General features: G+C 35.4%; 1 protein-coding gene and 1 long non-coding RNA gene across 7 annotated transcripts in view; one reads left to right on the top strand and one right to left on the bottom strand.

Moving 5' to 3' along the window:
• LOC126816739 (uncharacterized) overlaps positions 1 to 25,525 on the top strand; it is a 166,324-nt gene that overhangs the window by 134,239 nt on the left and 6,560 nt on the right. For 2 of the 4 annotated variants that reach the window (XR_007678550.2, XR_008787715.1), the window contains exon 6: positions 11,202 to 13,156. The exons of 1 other annotated variant lie outside the window; for it this stretch is intronic. This is a non-coding gene — a long non-coding RNA (uncharacterized LOC126816739). Of the gene's footprint in view, positions 1 to 11,201; positions 13,157 to 25,525 lie in introns of those variants that run through there. One more of the 4 variants, XR_007678549.2, reaches the window with a different exon arrangement.
• LOC126816708 (uncharacterized) overlaps positions 14,543 to 25,525 on the bottom strand; it is a 339,811-nt gene continuing 328,828 nt past the window's right edge. For all 3 annotated transcript variants that reach the window (XM_050543456.1, XM_050543454.2, XM_056099895.1), the window contains exon 15: positions 14,543 to 15,829. In XM_050543456.1, coding sequence (XP_050399413.1) covers positions 15,716 to 15,829 — 114 coding nt within the window. In that variant the 3' untranslated portion in view covers positions 14,543 to 15,715. The remainder of the gene's footprint in view (positions 15,830 to 25,525) is intronic.

Here is a 25,525-nt window from a genome sequence, read left to right as displayed (position 1 = left end):
ATTATCTCTGGAAGATTGTTCCGCAGTTAAGGCGCATTCACTGAGCACGATCCGTATCCAAATGATTTTAATTTCCACCTAGAGCAACACAACTGGTGAAGGTGTGTTCGGCCGGAGGTTGCGCGAGGGAACTTGTATTTGCATAAGGTTAGATAAGTATATTTGAACTAAGCCATTCACACACTGATACGTCAAAGGCAGACTTTTGAAGATGATTCTTTCATGAATTTGCAGCCATTGGAGTGATTTCAGAACAGGAGTAATATGAGAGTATTTTGATGATATGGTAAGAATTCGGGCTGTGGTATTTTATACAAGTTGATTTTTTTTTTTTTTTAAATATTGGCACTAGATGTTTCTACTAACAAGCTGTTACAGTAGTCAATCCTTGAGAATACCAAAGAACATAAAAGTGTAGCAGCTGCTTCCTGGCTAATAAAGTGTCTTATATGGCCAATGTTCCTGGACCGAAGATAACAGTTTCGACAAATTTCACTAATGTGACTGTCCATGCTCAAATTGGACCCTAAGAGGACACCTAACTTCTTCACAGTGTCTCATGGTACAAATATTGCATCTCGTACCACCACATCATTTGAACTGTATTTTTCTGATGTGTATTTGGACCACATAAAATACATTCTGATTTACCTAATTCAATTAAATTTAATTTCAACATATTTCTTGTCATCCTATCTTTAATCTTAGAACTAGTATTCTAGTTCTATGCTTTTTATAAAATGTCATGTGTACAATTAGGGGATGGAACAGTTTTTGAAAGGGAGTAATTTGCGTTCAGCTGTATATCATCTGCATAGTTGCCCTAAATTCTTAGTATACATTACAGAAAGGACTGATCCTTGTGGAACTCCCGAATCATCTGTACCGGCCCTACACGGGGTTGCTGGAAGTCGGTGGCTTGGGCATTATCTGGCCTAATAATCCAGGCAATGAATGATTTTATTGGAAAAATGATGTCAAAAATGAAGTCATTTTCTTCAAGTTCGACCATCAAATTTAATATGAAAGAAATCCGTGCCAGTCATTTTGTCAAAACCAAATATTAGTATTAGTAGTCCCCAACTTCCATTATTAATAGAATTGTCCTCAGCCCCGCAGTGGGTGAGATATAGCATCATGAAATTTATATGTTTTAACATAAAAACTACATCTCAAAATAAATTCCTCATAGCCTCAAATGGTTTCGGAACATTTTATAGTCATATATATTGAAGTTGTAGACAAGACCATTCATAAAAAAATAATTTAAAAAAATCAAAAATCAATAGGCAATTTATGGGAAATATTTGAATTTAGGGATTTTCTTTTTAAAAATGACGTTTTATTTTACTCTAAAATGGCCATAGCTGGTTCTCCGTAACTACAAGGTTGGTGACCCTCACATTTCATGTGGGGTTTACGGGGCACCCAATGACCAAATCTGCAAAGTTTGGTCAAAATCGCCCGACACCGCTTGTGCCGTTTGTTTTTTTTGTTTTTTTTTAAATTTTGCATGATTCTCTCGCGAACTCATTCTTAAAAAGAAACAAAACACAGCAAAAAGAAAAAAAAGAAACAAAATATAATTAATGTTAATGATTCAATTTAATATTAATACTTGCTTATTCCTTATCCAAGGGAGATAACTATCATTTCATATATAGGAGACAGACAACCATTAATATTCTCCCATTGACTTCAATGTTAATTCTGAACTCTTTGCCTACCTCCAACTTTTCCCCAAATTTTCGTTGGGCTGAATGCTTTTCACTACAGACAGAGGAACAAATGTTCACGTCTTTGCACTAAAATTGGTATGAGGTTGACCCACAAAATTTTGAGATACACAAACTTGAAGAAGCATACTAAAAACATGTAACTAGTTGCCGTAAATATCGCCGTAGCCAAACTGATAACCCTGTTATCCTTCCGCCTCAAAATCATGAATATTTACCAAAACCTGGCAGAAAATGTTAATTCAAACCCCCTTCGTCCATTCTAGACCAAAAAATCAACAAAAATGGGCATGCAAAAGGGGAGAAAAGAGAACCAGAGAGAATTACTATATAAATAGACGAACTACAATTTGTGGTACCGAGATGGTGAAATTTAATGATGGTCTGCCTCCTATATGCTTTTATAAGTTCATATATCATCAAAAAAAATTTCTTTATAGCTTCACATTTATTTTTGCAACATTATTATAATACAGAATCCAAAAAAATTAATTAATGCAGAAATGGTGACCCTTTGAAAGTTATGTACTGTTTTGTATACCGGGTTGCAGCTCAGGTCCATGGACCTTTTGTTATAGAATTGAAGATTCTTTCTTAATTTTGTCAAAATGTGAGTTTTGCAAAAAGATTTAAAGAGTTTCAAACAAGTCACATCACAAATATTCAAAATATTGGATTATTTTTCAAAAATTGACTTTCTTTTACCCTTTTCTCCAAAATGGTCCATTTTTTACACTTTGTATGTCTTAAAATGCCAATATGTCCCTATTTCTGGAAAGTCTGAGATGAAAGGCATTTATTTCTAGACACCTTGGCCAGTATACAAGAAGACAAGCTGCAAATTGGCTGCATTGAAGGTAACTGTAAGGAACTATAATGAAACTTGTAGGCCCAACCCCTGAAAATGTCGCTGTGGTAACAATTCCAACTTGTGTCCACATAAGTAATGCTGTTGATGGAATATGGCTAACAGCCACGTTCTTCTATCCCTGGCTTATATACATGCATATAAACACGGGTACTTGTAAAAAGTACGAATCATTTATTAAAATATGGATTGATAAATGTAAAATTTAATGGTGGTCTGCCCCTATACTTCCTACAACAGAGATTACTTTTAGTTATTAGTTATGGCAGAATAAAGTTATGGTCGAGTGCAATTCTGTGTCAGTTTGAGTGTTAGGCAGTTCAACAATTTCTGTCCACGATTTTCGTAATAAAATTCGAGTTACTCCGCTGCGCACTGATGACATCATTCGGCGCTTTACACGATCAATCCCATTGCTGGAACCACCCCTATGCATGATACATTAAAATTTGATGGTATTTGTTGAAGTGAACATCGAAGTTTGTTCTAGATACCTTATAGGCCATAAGCAGGGGACTATTAAAATGGGTTCTTCCGTCTGTCTGCCTGTTATTGGGACCCAATAACTATCTACAATGTAATTGAGCTAGAATGTTCAAACTTGGTGTAGGTGTTTATTAGGTCAATGCCTTTATGGAGTTCGAAGATGAGGATTTTCTGCTTAGGGTAAGCAGATATAAGCAATTTGATTGGTTGATGCTTTGGTTCACGATAACTTTAGTTCTAATTAAGTGAGAGTGAGGACACTTGGTGTATAGTTTTATCACATCAGTACCTTGACTAAGTTCCATAATAAGCATATTCTGCTTAGGGTAAGCAGAGCGATAAGCAATTTGTTTGGTCGAGACTTTGGAACACAATAACTCTCCTTCTAGTTGAGGCAGAATGTTCAAACTTGGTGTAGGTAAATGCCTGGGTGGAGTTCGATGATAAACATTGGCTGTTTATGTTAAGCAGAGATAAGCAATCTGATTGGTTGATGTTTTGGGCCCAATAACTTTGGTTTTAATTAAGTGATGAAACAATTTGATTGGTCAAGACTTTGGAACATAACAACTCTGTTTTTAATTGAGGTAGAATGTTTAAACTTGATGTAAATGTTCATTAGGTGAATGTCTTGACTGAGTTCAATGATTAACATTTCAAGCTAAAGCTGAACAGAACTAAGCAATTTTATTGGTCGATGCTTTGGGACCAGATGACTTTGATTCTATCTGATAGAGAGTGATGAAACTTGGTGTATATCAGTAGTTGATAATCGGTTTGATTGCTTGATACTTTTGAAAAAAATAAATGCGCGATTAATTAATATGTGTCATCTATTTATTTTGGGATTTCTGCGGGAGACGTCAGCCTCACTGTTGGCTTGTTTTTCTTAATTTAGGATTTTATTTTGTTGCGGATTCAGCGATGGCAAATAACTGCTGACCGACTTATCAGCCAATGAAATGCTGCAATTTGCAGTGATCTTTCAAAGTAAACAAATTGTCTTAAACTTACCCAACATACAGAAACTGGATTCGACTATTTAATTTTGAGTACATGTCAGCCACACTATAAATATTTGAAACCGACTAATTGAGGCGATGGATCTGTAGACGCTCGAGACCCCTTCTTGCCCCCGTTGGCAGTATGGTATGCGTCCTGATCACCGACTTTCCTGGCAACAGTGATAATAAAGATGCACGGCGTCAAATGGAAAGACAGTGGCATTACAGGAATACCATTCGCCCTATTACGCCAGATATGCATCAGATGTATGAACCGTATATAACAACATGCTCAGACAATGTCGTTATCTATTATGGCAGGACTTTTTATCGACCGCACTGGAACATTAACTCATTTTGAATCCTTCTTTGTAAAGTGGTATGTTTTTGACATAAAATCATTAATGATTGTGAGAATAAAGTAATCATTATCGTTTATAAGAATAACGTCATGCTTAGTTTGTATGAAAACAAAAAATCTCGAATGTTGCCGTTCTAGTCTTTTGAGGTTTGGTATTAGAAAATGGCATACTATTTGGGAAATTGTAGGTAAAGCTACACTAAACGATGTCATGGAATATAACTATGACAACACCTTTGTCTAGGAGCGCCTGACTGGCCATCGCCTGCTTGGTCCATGCGCGGGTGTATCTGTGCATGGACCAAGCAGGCGATGGCTTAATTTGCCGCCTCACTAAGAACTAGTATATTGACAATGGACAACACTAGTATGCCACGTATGGATGGGTGAAAATTTTACCGAGACCAGTTAGTCTTGATCGTGTCAGCACAACCCAAATTTTTCCGCTTTGACTACAGGTAATATTGATCTGGATATACAAGCGGCAGTTAGTCAATTGTGTACAACTATAATCTGTTTGTGAATTAAATAGTCAAATGTTCGGTAATGTTAGTATGACCTTTCCACTATATTTTCGAATGAAATCCGTTGTGTTGCATAATATCGGATGAGTTTGAATTTAAAACATATGACCTTTTCACTATATTTTAGAAGGACATCCGCTGTGCTGCATAATATCGGATGAGTTTGAATTTGAAACATTTGTCAATTATTACCGGAGAAAGTCTATTATAACTGCTTGCCTGTTCTGTAGGATAATTATAATTTCTAACAGGACCCTTTTCACCACAAAAATACGAGGGGCCCGACTAATCACCGGAATTCACCGGAATTCATTTACAATCACCGGAATTCACATATAATCACCGGAATTCACTTCGAAAACCCCTGATTCCTCCCACAAAACTAATTTATTTTAAATGTATAATACATTATAATGTAACCAATTACTATTTTGATATCTCCACAGGCCAAATAAAGGCCCTGTGTGTATTTATTTGAAAGACTACCGGAATTCATTTCAAATATATGCATCATGGTTATGATAACGTAGGGCGCGTCGTGTTACCCAAAAGGCCGAACTCCAAAATAACACTAAAAAAAAATTTGCGTCGAGTTACCCAATAACTCCAAAATAACAACCAACAAGCCAACAGTGAGGCTGATGTCCCCCGCCGAAATTGCAAAATAAATAAATGACACATATTAATTAATCGCACATTTATTTTTTTCACTAAGTTTCATCACTCTCTATCAGATAGAATCAAGATTATCTTGTCCCAAACCATCGACAATTGAAATCGATTAGCTCTGCTTAGCTTCAGCTCGAAATGTTAATTATTGAACTCAGTCAAGACATTCACCTAATGAACATCTACATATACATCAAGTTTAAACATTCACCTAATAGACACCTATGCCAAGTTTGAACATTCTACCTCAATTAGAAGGAGAGTTATTGTGTTCCAAAGTTTCTACCAATCAAATTGCTTATCACTCTGCTTACCCTCAGCAAAAAATGTTCATTATCGAACTTAGTTAAGGTATTCATATAATAAATCTATACACCAAGTTTCATCAATCTCACTTAATTAGAACTAAAGTTATCGTGTCCCAAAGCATCAACCAATCAAATTGCTTATCTCTGCTTACCCTAAGCGGAAAATGCTCATCTTCGAACTCCATCAAGGCATTGACCTAATCAACACATACACCAAGTTTGAACATTCTAGCTCAATTAGGAAGAGAGTTATCGTGCCCCAAAGTATCAACCAATCAAATTGCTTATCTCTGCTTACCCTAAGCGGAAAATGCTCATCTTCGAACTCCATCAAGGCATTGACCTAATAAACACATACACCAAGTTTGAACATTCTAGCTCAATTAAAAGTTATCGTGTCCCAAAGCATCAACCAATCAAATTGCTTATCTCTGCTTACCCTAAGCGGAAAATGCTCATCTTCGAACTCCATCAAGGCATTGACCTAATCAACACATACACCAAGTTTGAACATACTAGCCCAATTAGGAAGAGAGTTATCGTGTCCCAAAGCATCAACCAATCAAATTGCTTATCTCTGCTTACCCTAAGCGGAAAATGCTCATCTTCGAACTCCATCAAGGCATTGACCTAATAAACACATACACCAAGTTTGAACATTCTAGCTCAATTAGGAAGAGAGTTATTGTGTCCCAAAAAGTGTGACGGACAGACAGACGGACAGACAGACGGACGAACCCATTTTAATAGTCCCCTGCTTTCTTCGAAAGGCGGGGGACAATAACTTCAAAAATATTGACTGGAAACACAAAATAACAATTTAGTATGAGTTTAAGAAGCGTGCCTGGTTTTTGTCCAAATCGGAGGTTCACGGGAGATAACTCGTGTATGTGATTTTTGTTGACTAGAAACTTATGTATACTTTCGTTGTAATGAATTGTAATTAGAGATTGATTAATAGTTTATTAAAACAGTAATTATATGCATGAAACATATTATGGTATATATAGTGCAATAAACAATTTAATATTATAACTATATTTATTTATTTATACTTGCAAATTGTGTCGATTGTCACTTTCTGTCATCGACATCGTAACTTGTTTTGAAGTAAATAAATGAAATCAATTTAAATAAGTTCCGCTGACAATTAATTGTCTACGATATCACCTTAGGTGGAAGTGGACGTAAAACCCCAGAAACGAACGAACGAATTGTCTTTGTTCAGAGTATTCTCATGTTATGATAGTTTATTATGTTGTGATTGTATGTGATTTGTCACTTTATACAATGACAATATTTACATTTAATATGATTTGTAAATCCGATATTTTGACCATCAAAGGGAGATTACTCGACATCTGAATCTGTACGTCGCAGGGGTTGTTACAGCATGTACGCGACGGGAGAGTGAGTGGGTTAGGTTCTTGATAGAGCTGATTTAAAGCTCTCTTTTGATGGAGCGCGCACTATGCTATCATCCAGGTGGTTCCAATCAATAATTGTCTTTGGGAAGAATGAGTGTTTGTAAAGATCAGTTTTGCATACCACTGTTTTAAAACATTTTGAATTGTTTGTTAAATGGTTTTCAACTATGTTTTTAACTATAAAGTCAGAATTCTGTTTTGCTTTAATTCGGCGTTTGGGTTTGGCGGGAGTTAAATAGTTATCACAATTGAAAGCTGGGACCAGCCCCTCAACCACCTTGTAGAAGAAAGTGAGGCGGATCATCTTCCGTCTGTCTTGAAGGGATGGGAGCTCTAAGTCCTTTATCATCCTTGTGACGCAGCCTTCGTCTTTAGATTTGTAATCGCCGGAAACAAACCTTGCAGCTTGGCGTTGGACTCTCTCAAGTCTGTTTATATTCTTTTGTAAGTAGGGGTCCCAGACAACTGAACTGTACTCCAGAGTGGAACGAACTAACGCTAAGTAGGCTGATCTTCTACATGTTTGTGGGCAGTACTTGAGGTTGTGCTTAAGGAATCCCACTGAGGAGTTCGCCTTCTTTATTAGCCTGGTAATGGGGGTGTCCCACTTAAGGTCTTCAGAGAGTGTAACTCCAAGGTACGTTTTTTTTTTACTTGCTGAAGAATGACATTGTTTAGAGTATAGAAGTTAGTAGACTTACTATTGATGCTCATGATATAGCATTTCTTTGCATTGAATCTCATTCCCCAGGCATTGGCCCAGTCTTCAAGAGCTGAGAGGTCATTTTGAAGGGTTTGATGGTCCCGTCGAGATTTGATGGTGCGGTAAAGCAGACAGTCATCTGCAAAGAGTCGGACTTGTGATTTAACGGTTTCCGGAAGGTCATTTATGTTGCACAGAAAGAGCAGCGGGCCGAGTACCGTTCCCTGGGGGACTCCTGGGTCAACTGTTACCGGGTCTGAGAATTCTCCTTCAATGCCAACTTGCATGTGTCTAGTGGTCAGAAACTTTCTTAACCAGTCGTTTAGAGGGCCATCTACTCCATAGTTTCTAATTTTGTGGAGAAGTTTCTCGTGAGGGTCGGTGTCGAAGGCCTTCCAGAAATCTAGGATAACCATGTCGATTTGGTTGTTGGCGTCGTGTTTCTGGATGTGTCTCACAGGAGTATCCCGAGCGGAAACCGTGCTGAAGACAGGTCAGTATCTTGTTCCTTTCAAGATGTGTAAGGATGTGCCGGCAAATGATGTGTTCTAATAGCTTGCAAGTCACGCAAGTCAGGGAAACAGGTCGATAGTTTTCGGGTAGGTGGACGTCCCCTTTCTTAAAGACTGGTGCAATGTTGGCATTAGTCCAGTCTGGTGGGAGTTGATTGATAGTCGGAATATCTCACGGAGGCCAGTAGCAAGTTGGCTACTACAGGTCTTCAGAATAGTGTTGGCTATTTTGTCTGGTCCAGTCGCCTTCCGCTCATTCATGTTCTTCAATAGGTTTTCGACTCCTTTTGTAGTGATGTTAAGGGAGGGGATCGATGTTATGACTGGTTTCTGTGATTTAGCTAAAGCCAGAGTGTCCGTTACATTGGTGAACACAGATTTGTTCTTTATCCTTGCTGCCACTGACTAAGTTACCCATTTTCTTGAGGGGTGCTATACCAATACTGTCTTGTCGTTTGGATTTGATATACCGCCAGAATGGTTTGGTGTTGTTGTCGTCAAGCCCTTGCTGGATAGTACTATTGATGTGGTTGATCTCTGCTAGCTTGTCAACATGTGTGGAGAAAATCTCGTAACTCGTCAAATTTGAGATGTTTTAAAACAATTATGTGTAGAACATTATTGTAATTCATCAAAAAGCCTCTTTTATCAGCATTTCAGTCCTAATTTTAACTTACAATATTATTTGACCAAATCCATACACCGGAATTCCCTTTGGAGATATCAGAATTCGCCTGTACAATCTTCCTATTTACTTATATTTTCCATTAAAGGTCACCGGAAAAGATTCATAATTGTTTTAAATAAAGCAAGTAATTATGTCAACATATCCTTTCCATAAGTATAACACGAACCCGAATTTCAATATTACCTGCAACAGGTAAATTTCAACATTAGTAATTTCCGCCATTCTTCGTGGGTAGTCGTAACTTTCCGTATCGGTGACGTCATTTTAGTCCTTCTGCTCATATTCTAGTCGACTATATTTCTATGTGCAGAAGGACTAAAATGACGTCACGGATTGCTTATTGACGGAAAGTTACGACTACCCTCGAAGAACGGCGGAAATCACTAATGTTGAAATTTACCCTTTGCAGGTAATATAGACATTAGGGTTCGGGTTATACTTATGGAAAGGATATGTTGACATTGTTACTTGCATTATTTAAAAAAAAAATGATGCTTTCCGGTGACCTTTAATATTAATGTTAAATTTAAAACCCATAAAACCACCGGAATTCACATTGAAAACACATAAACACCGGAATTCACATTGAAAACATATAAACACCGGAATTCACTTTCAACATATCTGAATTCGCACTGAAGACCTTCGTACTTACTTACTAATATTTTACATTAATAATAAATTACTTTAAATCACCGGGATTCATTTTGAAAACATATAAACATCGGAATTCACTTTCAACATATCGAAAATCGCACTTAAGACCTTCGTATTTACTAATATTTTACATTAATAATAAATTATTTTTAAACACCGAAAATCACCGGAATTCAAATTGAAAACATATAAACACCGGAATTAACTTTCAAATATCGGAATTCGCACTTCAGACCTTCGTACTCGATCGCAAATATTTTACAATAATAATAAATTACTTTAAAACACCGGAATTCATGAGAATGAGAATTTATTTATTTCTAAAAAAACATAAACTATGAGAATGAGAATTTATTTATTTCTAAATAAGTTACGATGTCGATGACCGAAAGTGACAATCGGCGCAATATGCAATTATAAATAAATAAATATAGCTATAATATTAAATTGTTTATTTTAATAAACTATTATCAATCTTTTATTACAATACATTACAACGAATTGCAACGAAAGTATACACGAGTTATCTCCCGTGAACCTCCGATTTGGGCACAAATCAGCGAGGCTTCTTACATTCAACTAAATTGTTATATTGTGTTTCCACAGTCAACATTTTTGGGGTTATTGACTGTTATTTTGGAGTTATTGGGTAATTCCAAGCAAATTGTTATTATGTGTGATTTTGGAGTTCGGCCTATTGGGTAATACGACGCGCCCTACGTTATCATTATCATGATGCATATATTTGAAATGAATTCCGGTAGTCTTTCAAATAAATTCACCTACAGCGCCTTTTTTTTCTGGCCTGCGGAGAGATCAAAATGTATTATACATTTAAAGTAAGTGAGTTTTGTGGGAGGAATCGGGGATTTTAGAAGTGAATTCCGGTGATTGTAAATGAATTCCGGTGATTGTAAATGAATTCCGGTGATTAGTCTACCCGAAATACGAGCTGCCTCTGAATATAAACGTGATGACTTTAGGACTAATACTTTACCTCAGTGTAATGTTATTTTCCATTTTAAAAGCGTCTTAACTACGTGTCTCAGATGCATTAGAATTGCTTGACGGGCGCGGCCCCGTTCCTCGTGTGATCGCACTTTGGATGGTCCGTTTAGTTGTTGAGTTACCATCAAACCACTCCCATAATATCTACTCGGCAGTCCCGATGTAAATGCCATCTGGTCATATTTAATTAATTCAAGGTAATTTACCCTTCTTTACAACAATATTGGAGAGTGTTTGTATTATCTTATAGGTAAATGAAGATATGAATCAACCAGATGATGATAATGTATTATGTTGGGGAGTATATGAAGATGATGATACTTGTACATCTTTATCTCAGTATGAATACTAATAACATATGCTCATCTTTTGAAATTTTCACTAATCCTTATACAAAGCAGTCAATGTTTCCTATTATACGCCCACATTTTCATGTGGACGTTATTGTCGTCGCCCCTTTCCGTCCGGAGGTCCGTTCACAATTTGTTTGTGGACACTCTACATGTCACAATTTTTATCCAATTTTGACGAAACTTGAAATATAGGTCTATCTCCCAAAGATCTAGGTTCCTTTCGATATTGGCATGTATCGGACCATATTGTCATGGATTATAGCCTCTGATTGTACGAAAAATTACGATTTTGGCTTGTGGACACTCTAGAGGTCACAATTTTGATGAAACTTGAAATGCATGTTTATAACCCAAATATCTTGTTTCCTTTCGATATTGGCGCATATCGGATTGTAACTTCCTGAATTATGACCCCTGATTGTACGAAAAATCGCGTTTTTAGATTGTGGTCCCTCTAGAGGTCACAATTTTTATCCAATTTAAAACACCGTTTTAGTATATCACCGTTACACCCTGATGATGATTGAGTTCCAATTTCGTGAAAATCGGACAAAACTGATAATGGCCACCTCTTGTACGCAAATAGTGTAAAATATGATATATCAAGGTTGTGGACCTTTTAGAAGCCACAGTATTTATCCGATTTTGATAAAACTTTAAATATATGTTTTTATCATAAAGATCTTGGTTCCTTTTGATAATCACACATATCCGAACGTAACTTCCTAGATTATGGCCCCTGATTGGTCGAAAATCGTATTTTTAGCTTGTGGATTCTCTAGCGGTCACAATTTTTTTCCGATTTTAATAACCGTTTAGATATATCACCATTCCACCATAATGAAGGTTGAATAGGAATTTCGGGAAAATCGAAATGAAACTGCCCGACAAAATGGCCGCTCTTTGTACGCAAATTGTTTATAAGTATGTAATACAAAGGTTATGGACCCTCTAGAGGTCACATTTTTTTTTCCGATTTTGATGAAACTTAAAACATATCTTTATATTCCAAAAATCTCAGTCCCTTTTGATATTTGCGTATTTCTGGATTATGGGCCTGATTGTTCAATAAATGGTTTTTGTTTTTAGCGTGTTCTCTATCCATCTCTTGCAAAATGTGGGCGTATCCTGCCTGGCAGCCGCTGATTTTATTTGGCACAATAATGAAAGCTAACACCAGAAGCTTGGATTTAGGGTAGTGTGACCTGTATTATGATTGAAAGCGGTGGACACATTAGCCGAATCATTCGGCCTAATAAATCGGCGCCACATTTTATTAAGCTAATGGGTGGACACACTAGGCGAATCCTTCGCCCGATTCACCAGTCAATTGCATCATCTTTCACGTAACATGATTAACCATGGCGGCGAGCATGTTTTCAAATAATTACGTAACTTCTAGATATGAGTGGATGATGAATAGTGATTGGCGAATGAATTCTACAATTGGCACCGCACTTGGTGAATTTCGACGCCGATTGATTCGGCCGAATCATTCGGCTAGTTTGTCCACTGCTTTACAGACATTTTTTCATCATGCTGGCAATTCAGCCACATGAAAAAAATACCTGCTAAGTAACAGGTATGTTTTGATATATCTGATCATTTGTTAATTTTTCTGTGTTTCAAATTCATGTATTGGCTACATAATAAAATCCTTATCATCAACAAGCATCTAATTATTAAAGTCTGTTGTGGATGTAGTAGGTTTAAATTTCAGATGCACAATAAATTATCTGTTACCTTAACACAGGGAGAGATATGATTAACTCCCATGTAATGTGCTAGACCAGTTCAGGAGTAAGGTAAGGGAATGCTAACCCTTTTCAGATATAAGGATGGGATCATTTTCTTAATGGAGCAGTGTCAAATATATTTTATTGAATAAAACACATTAATCTTGTGCAAAAAATGCATCAGAACGCTTATCTTTATTCTGTGTACATATCCGAATCTTTCAATTTCCATGTAGGATTGGAAATAAAGTCCACAAGTCTATATATACTTGCTTAATTAATTAACAGTGGTTAGAGATCGTCACAATTGCCAAGTCATACATGCTATAGAACAATGTAGGTCCTTAAATGGGTTATATAACCCTGTGAAGCAAATTTAGCGAAACCATACTATTTCATCATATTTTGGTGTTTAGAGTTACATACTTAAACCCACTTTTATTCATAGTATCCTATGAAACCTGGGACTTCTCGTTTACATGATATAGTTTGGGGTTGAACCAATGTTGAAATTTGTATTGGCCATATTAAAATGATCTGAATAATCCCACCAAGGTTAAAGATAGGTTGCCAGGCAACGAAACATACGAATAGGAGCTATATCATCCGCGCAGTCAACAAGAGTTGTCGCATATTTTTACTTTTTTCGGTAATGAAACATTTATAATACATTAACATCTAATTAAGAGTAACAACTCATTAGAATTTGTTCTGCCCCATGCTAACGTTTAGTATACAAAACTTTAGCTGTTCAAGTCATAAAGATTCATTGAAAAGCAATATGCTTGTTCGTCTCAAGACCTTAAACTCTGTGTATCAATCTGAAGTAATTCGGATATTAACTTTAGCCTCTAGAGCGTCCACAAGATTTTTCAACGTGATCAAGGGCCATAACTCTGGCAAAAATTATCGGAATCGCTGAAAATCAATAGGGTTCTTCGTCTTATGACCTTAAACACTGTTTATCAATTTAAAGTCAATCGGATATTAACTTTAGCCTCTAGAGCGTCCACAAGATTTTTCAAAGTGATCAAGGGCCATAACTCTGGCAAAATTATCGGAAATCACTGAAAATCAATAGGATTCTTCGTCTCATGACCTTAAACACTGTGTATAAATTTAAAGTCAATCGGATATTAACTTTGACCTCTAAAGCATCCACAAGATTTTTTGAAGTAATCAAGGGTCATAACGCTGGCAGTAATTACCGAAAATCGTTGAAAATAAACAAGATTCTTCGTCTCATGACCTTAAACACTGTGTATAAATTTAAAGTCAATCGGATATTAACTTTGACCTCCAGAGCGTCCACAAGATTTTTTGAAGTGATCAAGGACCATAAAAGTCAATATGACAGGACAGAGAACTCCATAATCTGTGAGCCATAAAACGCAGAATGTTCATGGCCTGTAAACTTTTTAGAACTATCTACCAGCGGTATTAACCTACCCATGTACAATATAAAATACTTGTGACCCAATAAAAATAATACTTAAAAAAAGTTAATTAAAATTGCCTGTTTAATCCTTTAGATAAATAATCAAAAATAAACCAAAATGCTAAAAGATATAATTTGCATGGATTTACAAGCTAAAAGATGGACTAGGTCAGAACTCAAAGCAGTAGCACATATTACAATCAAAAAAATGTACAAACATTAATGAACATATAATGGAAAAGATAGGTTGCCAGGCAACGAAATATACACCCACAGCAGCTAAATCGTCCGGGCAGTCAACAAGACTTGTCGCATATTTTTACTTTTTTCGGTAATGAAACATTTATAATACACTAAAATCTGATTAAGAGTAACAACTCATTAAGTAATTATTAGAAAATCATTAGAATTTATTTGGTTTTTATAAAGTTCTGCCCCATGCTAACTTTTAGTATACGAAATATTTAATATCATGGATTTAGTTGTTCAAGTTATCAAAATTCATTGAAAATCAATAGGCTTCTTCGTCTCATGACTTTGAACACTCTGGCAGTACTGATCGGAAAAGGCTGAAAATCAATAGGCGTCTTCGTCTCATGACTTTAAACACTGTGTATAAATTTAAAGTCAATCGGATATTAACTTTGGCCTGTAGAGCGTCCACAAGATTTTTTGAAGTGATCAAGGGCCATAACTCTGGCAGTAATTATCGGATATCGCTGAAAATCAACATGCTTCTTCGTCTCATGACCTTAAACATTGTTCATAAATTTAAAGTCAATCGGATATTAACTTTAGCCTCTAGAGCGTCCACAAGCAATTGTGGACCGACGGACGGACGGGGGCGACGACAATATACGACCACATTTCAATGTGGGCATATAAAAATACACATGGAAGGCATCTGTCTCACAACAAATTATAATGCATAACAGATGGATATGTCCTTTCGTCTTTTTATGGTAATTAAAAGTTCATTACTCCTCTCTTCACAAGCATCAACACAACAGATTTGGATATTAAAATATATACAACTATATACATGTATTATATTTCGCTCAGAAAATAGAAAAGATGGATTGCACACAATGTATTTAAGCTGGTCTTGTAATTGTAATAGTAAAAGCAATTCTCAATATTCTCATTAAATAATAACTTGTGAATTTATTCATGTTATTAGAAAAATTATATTTTAATAATTAATATGGTTAGTGACAGTCGATCAAGCTGATAAAGTTTAATATAAATCTAACTTTTTCTTTATGTCGTTGCGCTTCCATTCAGCCAATTTGTAGAATTTATCTCGCGGCATCTTAAATAAATTATCAAAATCTTCATCATTTAAATGAATCTGAAATAAAAATAAAAGTAAGATAAGACTTGCAGCTAATTATTTGATGATCCCTGCATATCATATAGGACACCACATCACGCTTGACTTCATATACATGTACATCAAATTTTCTTCTTTTTTTTGTCCCTTTTACATCCTTTCATCCAAGATATATTGGCAAAATAATTTTATATCAGATTTTAATCATCACAGACTGTCATTAGATTAATAATATATTTTTTTGTAATATTCATAAAGCCATTTGTATAGCAAACAGTATTGGGCATCCCAATTATGCTACCTGATTATAGTGGACATGGGGGGGCGGGGGAGGGGGCAGGGGGGGGGGGCAGGGTGTATGGCCGAATGGTTAGCATGTGCGCGCTGTATCATAAGGTCTGTCCAGGGGCGGATCCAAGAATTTTTGTATCTCCCCCCCCCCCCCCGTGCCGTTTGACGTCAATTTTGTGATATCACATAATGTCTATATCATTATCTAGTGCTTTCAGTCCCCGTCCTGTCCGCCCCCCTCCCCTCTGGATCCGCCCCTGCTGTCATTGAGTCAACTGGCGTGGTTTAGATTCCCATGTTGTAGGCGACAAGGAGTAGGGTTGCCTGCCCAACCTCGTGGGTTTTCCCTGTCCTCCGGTTTCCTCACACTACTATAGACCCCTACGCGCAAGCGAATTATTGGAATAAAATTGAACCATGTGTTAGTCCCAAAATGGCCTAGTTTGTGTTGAGTGGACGTTAAACCCCATTTCTCTCTCTCTATAGTGACCATAAATAAGAGTTCAATTACAAACTACCACCACTGTTCTTTTTAGATCACACGGTCAAATTATCAAAAGAAAGAAAACAAATTCTAGATATATAAATGATGCGAGTTTAAAACAATATTTTATAAGGTTTCATAAGATATCTTGAATGATTTCTGTGATTTGCTGTGGGCTAATAATTGCATACCAGAAACTAAGTAAAATATTAATTTGCCAACACAAAAATGATTGAACTGAGAATAGCCCGATGTGTGTACAAAGTTTCATAAGATATGCTCTGGAAATAAATTTGAGATGGAAGGACAGCCACGGCCTATACAAATAAACCTCCCCAACTTTTACTTACTACTACTAATAATAATAACTAGAACTGCGAGGCAGTAATGACGGGTTTCACGGGTGCTACGTTACCCTTGAACTTACGTCACTTCCGGTACCAATGAAATCGTTAAACAGATTTCCACATAAGCATTGTACACGTGTTATAAAACGGACGCAGAATCAACAAAATCAAGCAATATCAATTCCATTTATACATTTGTTACCATGTGTTACATATGTCAAAGGGGATCACGATGGCTAAGTGGGTAAGGCGATGGCTCGCTAGCCTGGAGGTCGGGTGTTCGATCCCTGCATTGGCCGAGAATTCATCCAGATTTTCCGGCGTGGTTCCCCCTTGTCAGTGATGCAGGACGGAGGGCCTGGCAAGGACAGCTGTCTAGTCATTCGGATGAGACGAAAAACCGAGGTCCCGTGTACACATTGGCGTGCACGTAAAAGATCCCTTGACAGTTGGAATTCGATATAAGAGTAGGCCGTAGTGCCGCTGTCCGGGCACAATTTCCCTCATAGCACACTGTATGGCGTATGCCCGTCTTCATTAGCCCAGTTCGGAGCAAAACAGTAGGACGTTAAACCCCATTTCATTTCATTTCATTTCACATATGTCAAAAAAGTGATCCTGACAAAATGTGTTACTAACTTACCGCTAAGTTAGCTGACTATCTACTGGGAAATTAAAATGCGAAAATTTTTTAAAAAGTGATCCTGACAAAATTGGTTATTTCTCGACAAGGGAAGATGCTAGAAGCATCTATATGATCTCATTGATCCAGTCTATATGTCCATTGGAATCAAATATAATGTAAACGAATAATAAATATAACTCACTTAAAAAAATATTTGTTTTGAAGCCTATAAATAGGCCTACAGTTTTTGCCAAAATGAAATTTCTTCCAGTGATAATGAAAATGTTAAAATAGTTATATGAAATCATAAATGCCATAAGGCATCATATGGTGAAAATTTTTATGAAAAATCAATAATAATTGACACTTTTATAGACCAAAAACCTTGAAAAGTGACGTGTAGAAAATCGTCTATTTTCTGCAACCGTACAATTAGAAACCATTTTGTGGTATCTGTATGGTCGTATTGGTTCATTCTATTTGTTGATTGGAATCAAATATCATAATTTTAAAAACATTACAAATCAGACTCATTTGAATAAAATATCTGTTTTGAAGGCTAAAAATACAGGTTTATTTCGAAATGACGTGACAGTGAAAATGTTAAATTTGTTTGACCTAGTCAAACTTGGAAATAGGCATCAAATGGTAAAAAAAAATGAAAATCGAATGATAATTGACTCTTTTTCGGGCAAAATACGTGAAAAGTGATGCATGCAAAATTGCCTATTTCTCGACAACTGCTAATATTACAAACTAATTTTGACATACAATGTCTTCGTTTGGATAATTGCTACAGGATTATAAAAGTTGTCAAGAAATATTTTAAAATATAAAAATCCCAAAACATTTTGCGTCTTTAGTAGGAGCATTCATCTTGATCTTTTAGATTTGTAAACATTAATATTTTCTTTTGAAAAGACATTTCGACACGTCAAAATTGAAGTTTTGGACAAAATTATGTCACTTTCGGTGCCGACAGAAAACTATATCGGTAGAAAAACGTTGAGGGCATATGAGCTTTTCTTTTACACAAATCAGGCAATAATTAATTAACCCAGAGCCCATAAACTCGAATTAAAATGCAAAAACTCGTAAAAAGATACCTTGACAAAATGATTATTTCTCGGCAAGGGAAGATGTTAAAAACAATTTTTTGATATCGATATGATCGTATTGACCTATACTATTTGTCCATTGGAATCAAATATCATACTTTTAAAAGAATAATAAATATAACTCATTACAACAAAAATATTGTTTTCGAGGCTTAAAACACAGTTTTTGCCAAAATGACATTACTTTCGGTGATAGTGAAAATCTTAAATTACTTTTAGAAAATCGTAAATGACATTAGGCATCACATGGTGTCAATTTTATGAAAATCGGATAATAATTGACACTTTTATGGGCCAAAAACCATGAAAAGTGACTTGTAGAAAATCGTCTATTTCCCCGCAACTGAACAAGTTAGAAACCATTTTGTGATATCTATATGACCGTAGGAATTCTATTCACATGTTGATTTAAACCAAAAGTTGAAATGTTTAATACATATCAAATAATTCTTAGTTGGAAAAAATCTTGATTTTAATGGTTAAAAAATACAGTTTTTGACAAAATGGCGTCACTTTCGGTGACAGTGAAAAGGTTAAATTGGTTTGACCAAATCAAAAGTGACATTAGGCATCAAATGGTGTTCCATTTTATGAAAATCCAATAATAATTGACTATTTTACAGGCAAAATAACGAAAACAGTGACTTATGCAAAATTGCCTATTTCTAGGCAACTGCTTATATTACAAACTAATTTTAACATACATTTTCTTCGTATGGATTATAGCTACAAGTTTATAAAAGAAATATTTGAAAATCTGAACAGCCTGAATGGGTTGTAAATAGCTCAATTTTACACCTTTTTTCAACATTTAATCGAATTTGCCCGAAAATGAAATCAAAATTTAAAAAAACTGAGCTCACTATTTTGTTCGCCTTTAAAAGGCACACTCTTTTACTTAAATCAGTTTTAAAATAAAATATTATTTGCTTTCGAAAAGTGGTACCGAACTGTCAAAATTGCAGTTTTTGGTAAAATTATGCTACTTCCTGTGTCGACAGGAAAGTCTGTCGATAACAATAAAAAATGACAATTTAGACAAAGAAGCATATGAACTTTGTTTTACACAAATCGAAGAAAAAATAATTAATCTAGGACTGAAAAACTGAATTAGACAATGGCGGCCAAGCAAAATTACTGAGACAAAAAAATTTCACATTTTTGCTCAAGTCAGATGACTCTTTAATTCTGTGTAAAATACCACCAATAAATATCCATAAATAAAGTTTTTTGAAAAATTTAAATTTTCTAAATTTGGCGCCTAATATCTGTGAAGATTTGGCGAAAATCAAAAATGAAAAGTAGCGTAGCTATGTGCCCTGTCTCTGGCTATGCTAAAATGTATCGAAAGTTAAAATCCAACGATTATTATTAAAATTACTGCAATATTTTAAAAGATAGGTTGCCAGGCAACGAAACACGCCCACAGCAGCTAAGTCGTCAGAGAGTCAACAACAGTTGTCGCATATTTTTTCTACTGTCGGTAATGAAACATTTATAATACACTAAAAACTGATTAAGAGTAACCACTTATTAAGTAATTATAAGAGAATCATTAGAATTTGTTTGACTTTTAGCTCTGCCCCATGCTAACGTTAAGTATACGAAGCATTTAATATCATGGATTTAACTGTTCAGGTTATCAAAACTCATTGAAAATCAATATACTTTTTCATCTCAAGACCTTAAACTCTGTGTATCAATCTAAAGTCAATCAAGTAAAGTCACTTCTAGAGCATCCACAATATCAAAGTGTGTTTAAATTTAAAGTCAATCGGATATTATCTTTAGCCACTGGCAGTAATTATCGGAAATCCTTGAAAATCAATAGGTTTCTTCGTCTCATGACCTCAAACACTGTGTATAAATTTCAAGTCGCTGAAAATCAATAAGATTCTTCATCTCATGACCTTAAACACTGTGTATAAATTTAAAGTCAAACGGGTATTAACTTTAGCCTCTGGAGCGTCCACAAGCATTTGTGGACGCCGGACGGGAGGACGGGGCGACGACAACATACGACACTTTCGGTGATTTCGGACATTTCGCATTGTCGCAGAACGTTCAAAATATCGGCGTCGAAATTCGCCTAGTGTGTCCACTGTCATTCGGCCGAATGATTCGCCCGAATCAAACAGGTTTGATATATTCGCCTGGTGTATCCGCTTCGCCGAAGCATTCGGCCGAACGTAGAATTCATTCGCCTGGTGAATCGGGCGAAGCATTCGGCTAGTGTGTCCACCCATGACGGGTTTCACTGGTGTCATTTTCGGTGCCACGTTACCCTTGAACTCATATCACTTCCAGTACCAATGGAACCGATAAACAGATTTCCACATAAACATGGCACACAGGTGTCATATTTTGCTGCCTGATGATCGTATCTGCATGAATTGGGTATCATACGACAGTCCGTTCATCGAGCCGCCAAACCATACCTTAATTTTTTTTTTAATCCATCGATATCAGAAGGAGAAATCACGTTTTTCCCAATAAGATCGATTTTTTTCCTTTTTTTTCAAAATATCAGACAATATTTCGACTACTTCAGGTTTACTGTTTCTTGTCGGGATAGCTTTATCAGTTGGGTTGGGCGTATAGCTTCATGTTCCAGAAGTTTCAGAAATCACCATTTGGCCATAAAAACAAACTGAAGCTTACAAAATGGACACAAAATTCGACAAAAAAAATCTAAATATAAAGGGCGATAACTCTGAATGAAACTTATATTGACTTCAATTATCCAAAAATGTAGGTCAAATTTGAAAATTTTGAAAAATAACAAAAATTGTCTTGTAAACAACATTTTTACAACATTCTAACGATAGAAGTCAACGATGAAGTTTCGAAATTGCAACATGTAAGATTGCTATTGTTTGGGAAAAGGTTCAGGGATTCCGAAAATGTCTTTTGCTTGAAAATAGGTAAGGAATTGACAAATCTACAGCCGATTTTCAATTTCGAGGCACCGTACAAAATTCGACCACTTCCGGTATGCGCAGAAGTTTCAAAAATATTTTATCAAGTAGCCACCACACAGTTTCCCAATAGAAAATTAGGTCCCAGATCAGTATCTGGTCTCGATCATGGAGAAATAGTCTCCCGCAGTAAATAATAATAAATAACTAGAACTGCGATGCAGTAATGACGGGTTTCACCGGTGCCACGTTACCCTTAAACTCATGTCACTTCCGGTGCCAAGTTACCCTTAAACTTATGTCACTTCCGGTACCAATGAAACCGTTAAACAGGTTTCCACATAAGCACTGCACACATGAAATAAAATGGACGCAGAATCAACCAAATCCTGCAATAATTCATTTTCTACGTGTAAGTGATCCTGACAAAATTACATTTCTTCCGGTGATAATGAAAATTATTCTTATGAAATCAGAAATGGAATCATCACATGGTGAAACGTTTATGTAAATCGAATAATAATTGCCACTTTTATAGACCAAAAACCTTGAAAAGTGACTTGCATAAAATCCTCTATTTCTCTGCAACCGTACACGTCAGAAACCATATCTGTATGATCGTATGGGTTCATTCTATTTGTAGATTGGAATCAAATAGTATAATTTTAAAAACATTACAAATCAGACTCATTTGAATAAAATATCTGTTTTGATGGCTAAAAATACAGTTTTTGCCAAAATGAAATTACTTCCGGAGATACTGAAAATGTTAAATTAGTTCTATGAAATCATAAATGCCCGAAGACATCATATGGTGAAAATTTTATCAAAATCGAATAATAACTGACACTTTTATAGACCAAAAACCGTGAAAAGTCACTTGTGGAAAATCGTCTATTTCTCTGCAACCGTACAAGTTGTGGTATCTGTATGATCGTATGGGTTCATTCTATTTGTTGACGGGAACCAAATATCATAATATTAAAAATATTACATATAATACTCATTTGAATAAAATATGTATTTTTAAGGCTAAAAATACAGTTTTTGCCGAAATAACGTCATTTCCGCTGATAGTGAAAATGTTAAATTAGTTTGACTTAGTCCAGATTGGCATTAGGCATCCAATGGTAAAAAAATATTGAAAATCGAATAATAATTGATTCTTTTACAGGCAAAAATAAGTGAAAAGTGACACATGCAAAGTTGCCTATTTCTCGACAGCTGCCCATATTACTAATTGATTTTCGCTTACATTATCTTCGTATGCATTATTGCTACCAGTTTATGAAAGTAGTTACAAAGAAATATTTTAAAATATGAAGGCGCTGAATGGGTTGTAATTAGCTTAATTTTACACCTTTTTTCATCTTTTAATCGAAATTGCCCGAAAATGAAATCAAAATTTAAAAATCTGAGCTCAAGATTCTGTGCGTCTTTACTTGTTTGAAGAACGCGATATTCATTATTCGTATAAAATTATGGACAAATAGTATTAATCAATACGATCATATTGATATCACAAAATTGTTTCTAACATCTTCCTTTGCCGAGAAATAACCAATTTTGTCAGGATTTTTCCCATTTTAATTTCAGTTTATGGGTTCTGGGTTAATTATTTATTTGCCTGAATTGTGTAAAAGAAAAGCCCATATATATACTCCGTGGTGCCAAGTCTTAACTTTCTTCTCCTGATAAAAAATTCTGTCCGCACCGGAAGTGACGTTATTTTGCCCAAAACTTGAATTTTGACGTGTTTAAAAGTATTTTAAAAAGCAAATATTAATGTTTACAAATCTAATACCTCAAGATGAATGCTCCTACTAAAGCCGCAAAATATGTCTTGCTTAGTACTTCTTTAGGGTTTCACACTGCGTAGCTTGTGTGAAACACTATTGTTTTTGTTAAGATTATTTTTCTTCTTCTTATTAGGCTTTCAGACTTTTGTCTGAAAGCCTATTGAGATTACTAAAATATTATTATTATTAGGCTATTGTGATTACTAAAATTATTATTAGGCTTTCAGACTTTTGTCTGAAAGACTATTGTTTTTACTAAAATTATTAGGCTTTCAGACTTTTGTCTGAAAGACTATTGTTTTTACTAAAATTATTATTAGGTTTTCAGACTTTTCTCTGAAAGACTATTGTTTTTACTAAAATTATTATTAGGGTTTCACACTGAGTAGCTTGTGTGAAACACTATTGTTTTTGTTAAGATTATTATTAGGGTTTCACACTGCGTAGCTTGTGTGAAACACTATTGTTTTTGTTAAGATTATTATTCTTATTATTAGGCTTTCAGACTTTGTCTGAAAGACTATTGTTTTTACTAAAATTATTATTATTATTATTATTTATCCCGGGAGCCTATTTCTCCATGATCGAAAACAGGTATCGATCTGGAACCAAATATTCTATTGGGAAACCAGGTGTTGGCTACTCCTTAAAACAATTTTGAAACCTCTGCGCATACCGGAAGTGACCGCAATTTGGACTTTTTCGCGATATTGAAAATTGGCCGTGGTTTCGTCAATTCTTTAACTATTTTCAAACAAATGACATTTTCAGAAACCCTGATTCTTTTCCGAGACAATGGCTATCTCACATTTTTCAATTTCGAACACTCATCTATGGCTTTTGTCGTTCGAATTTTGAAAATACGTTGTTTACGAGACAATTTTTGTTATTCTGCAAAAATTTCAAATTTGACCTACATTTTTGTATACCTGAAGTCTATCCGATTCCAAAAATATAAGTTTCATTCAGAGTTATTGACCTTTATTTTCCGATTTTTTTCGAATTTTCTGCCCATTTTATAACCCTTATATTTTTTTGAAAGCCTCAATTCATGTTTCTGAAATTACTGGAACATAAAGCTATATAATCAGACCGGTTGGTAAAGCAATTTCAACAACGATCTGGAAACCGGAAGTAGTCGAAATAATGATAGATATTTCGAAAAAAAAACGCAAAAAAATGGGTGTTTTGGGGAAAAACTCGATTTCTCCGTCCAATATCAATGGATTAAACGAATTAAGCTTTCGTTGAGTGGCCCGAGGAATGGGCTGTCGTATGATGCCCAATTTATACGGATACTATGACCAAGAAGCAAAATATGACAAGCTGAAAATCAAGTATTTTCTGATTTGGAGCGTTTTTGGACTCCTTTATCTCAAAAACTTAACCTACAATTTTTTTTCAACTTTCTCTATCGAGAGTCCTTTCGGTAGTCTTGTGCATGAAAACATCCAATAAGTCTTTGAAATGTCTGGAATAGGATAAAAAAGGGACTGAAAATCGAAAAAAGTCGAAAAATCGTGAAATTTTGGAAAATGCTATATTATTTTATTATTTAATCAGATTTTTACGAAAAGGTTACACATTCAGATAGCTGACCTAATTACGATTCTAACGATGTATAATATGTATTGAGTTATTGAAATTTAATTTTCGATATTTTGACATTTTTGAATTTTTGGCACTTTTGAACATAGGATTTCCCAGGGCCATTTTATCTGATCAGATAATGTAATATATCATTACAGAGCCCTGTGGCTATCTAATTGCCCAAAGTAGTTATTAAAACTATCCCGACAATAATCTTCATACCGGACGTATTCAAAAAATGAAGAAAAAGGTTAAAAAACATTAGCGCTCGTGCGAAAAACTTTATTTCTCCACCAGATCTTAGCGGACCAAAAGAACTATCATATGACATCTGAATGATACGATTTAGATGGCTAGAAAATACATTATGTTACGCCGAAAATCTAGTATTTTCCGCTTTGGAGCATTTTGAGAGGCCTTTTTCTCAAACACAACAACTACGTTTTTTCTTAAACTTTTTTACTCAGAGTCCTATGGGTGGACTATGGCGTGAGTCCAAAAATAAAAGCATTGAAATAATATAAGTTGCCCAAAAAGAGCCT

This window comes from Patella vulgata, chromosome 3 (assembly GCF_932274485.2).
Source record: "Patella vulgata chromosome 3, xgPatVulg1.2, whole genome shotgun sequence".
In the NCBI taxonomy this organism is placed as follows: Eukaryota; Metazoa; Mollusca; class Gastropoda; family Patellidae; genus Patella; species Patella vulgata.
The sequence above is the reverse complement of the archived record's forward strand: the minus strand, read 5'-3'. Positions and strand labels throughout refer to the sequence as shown.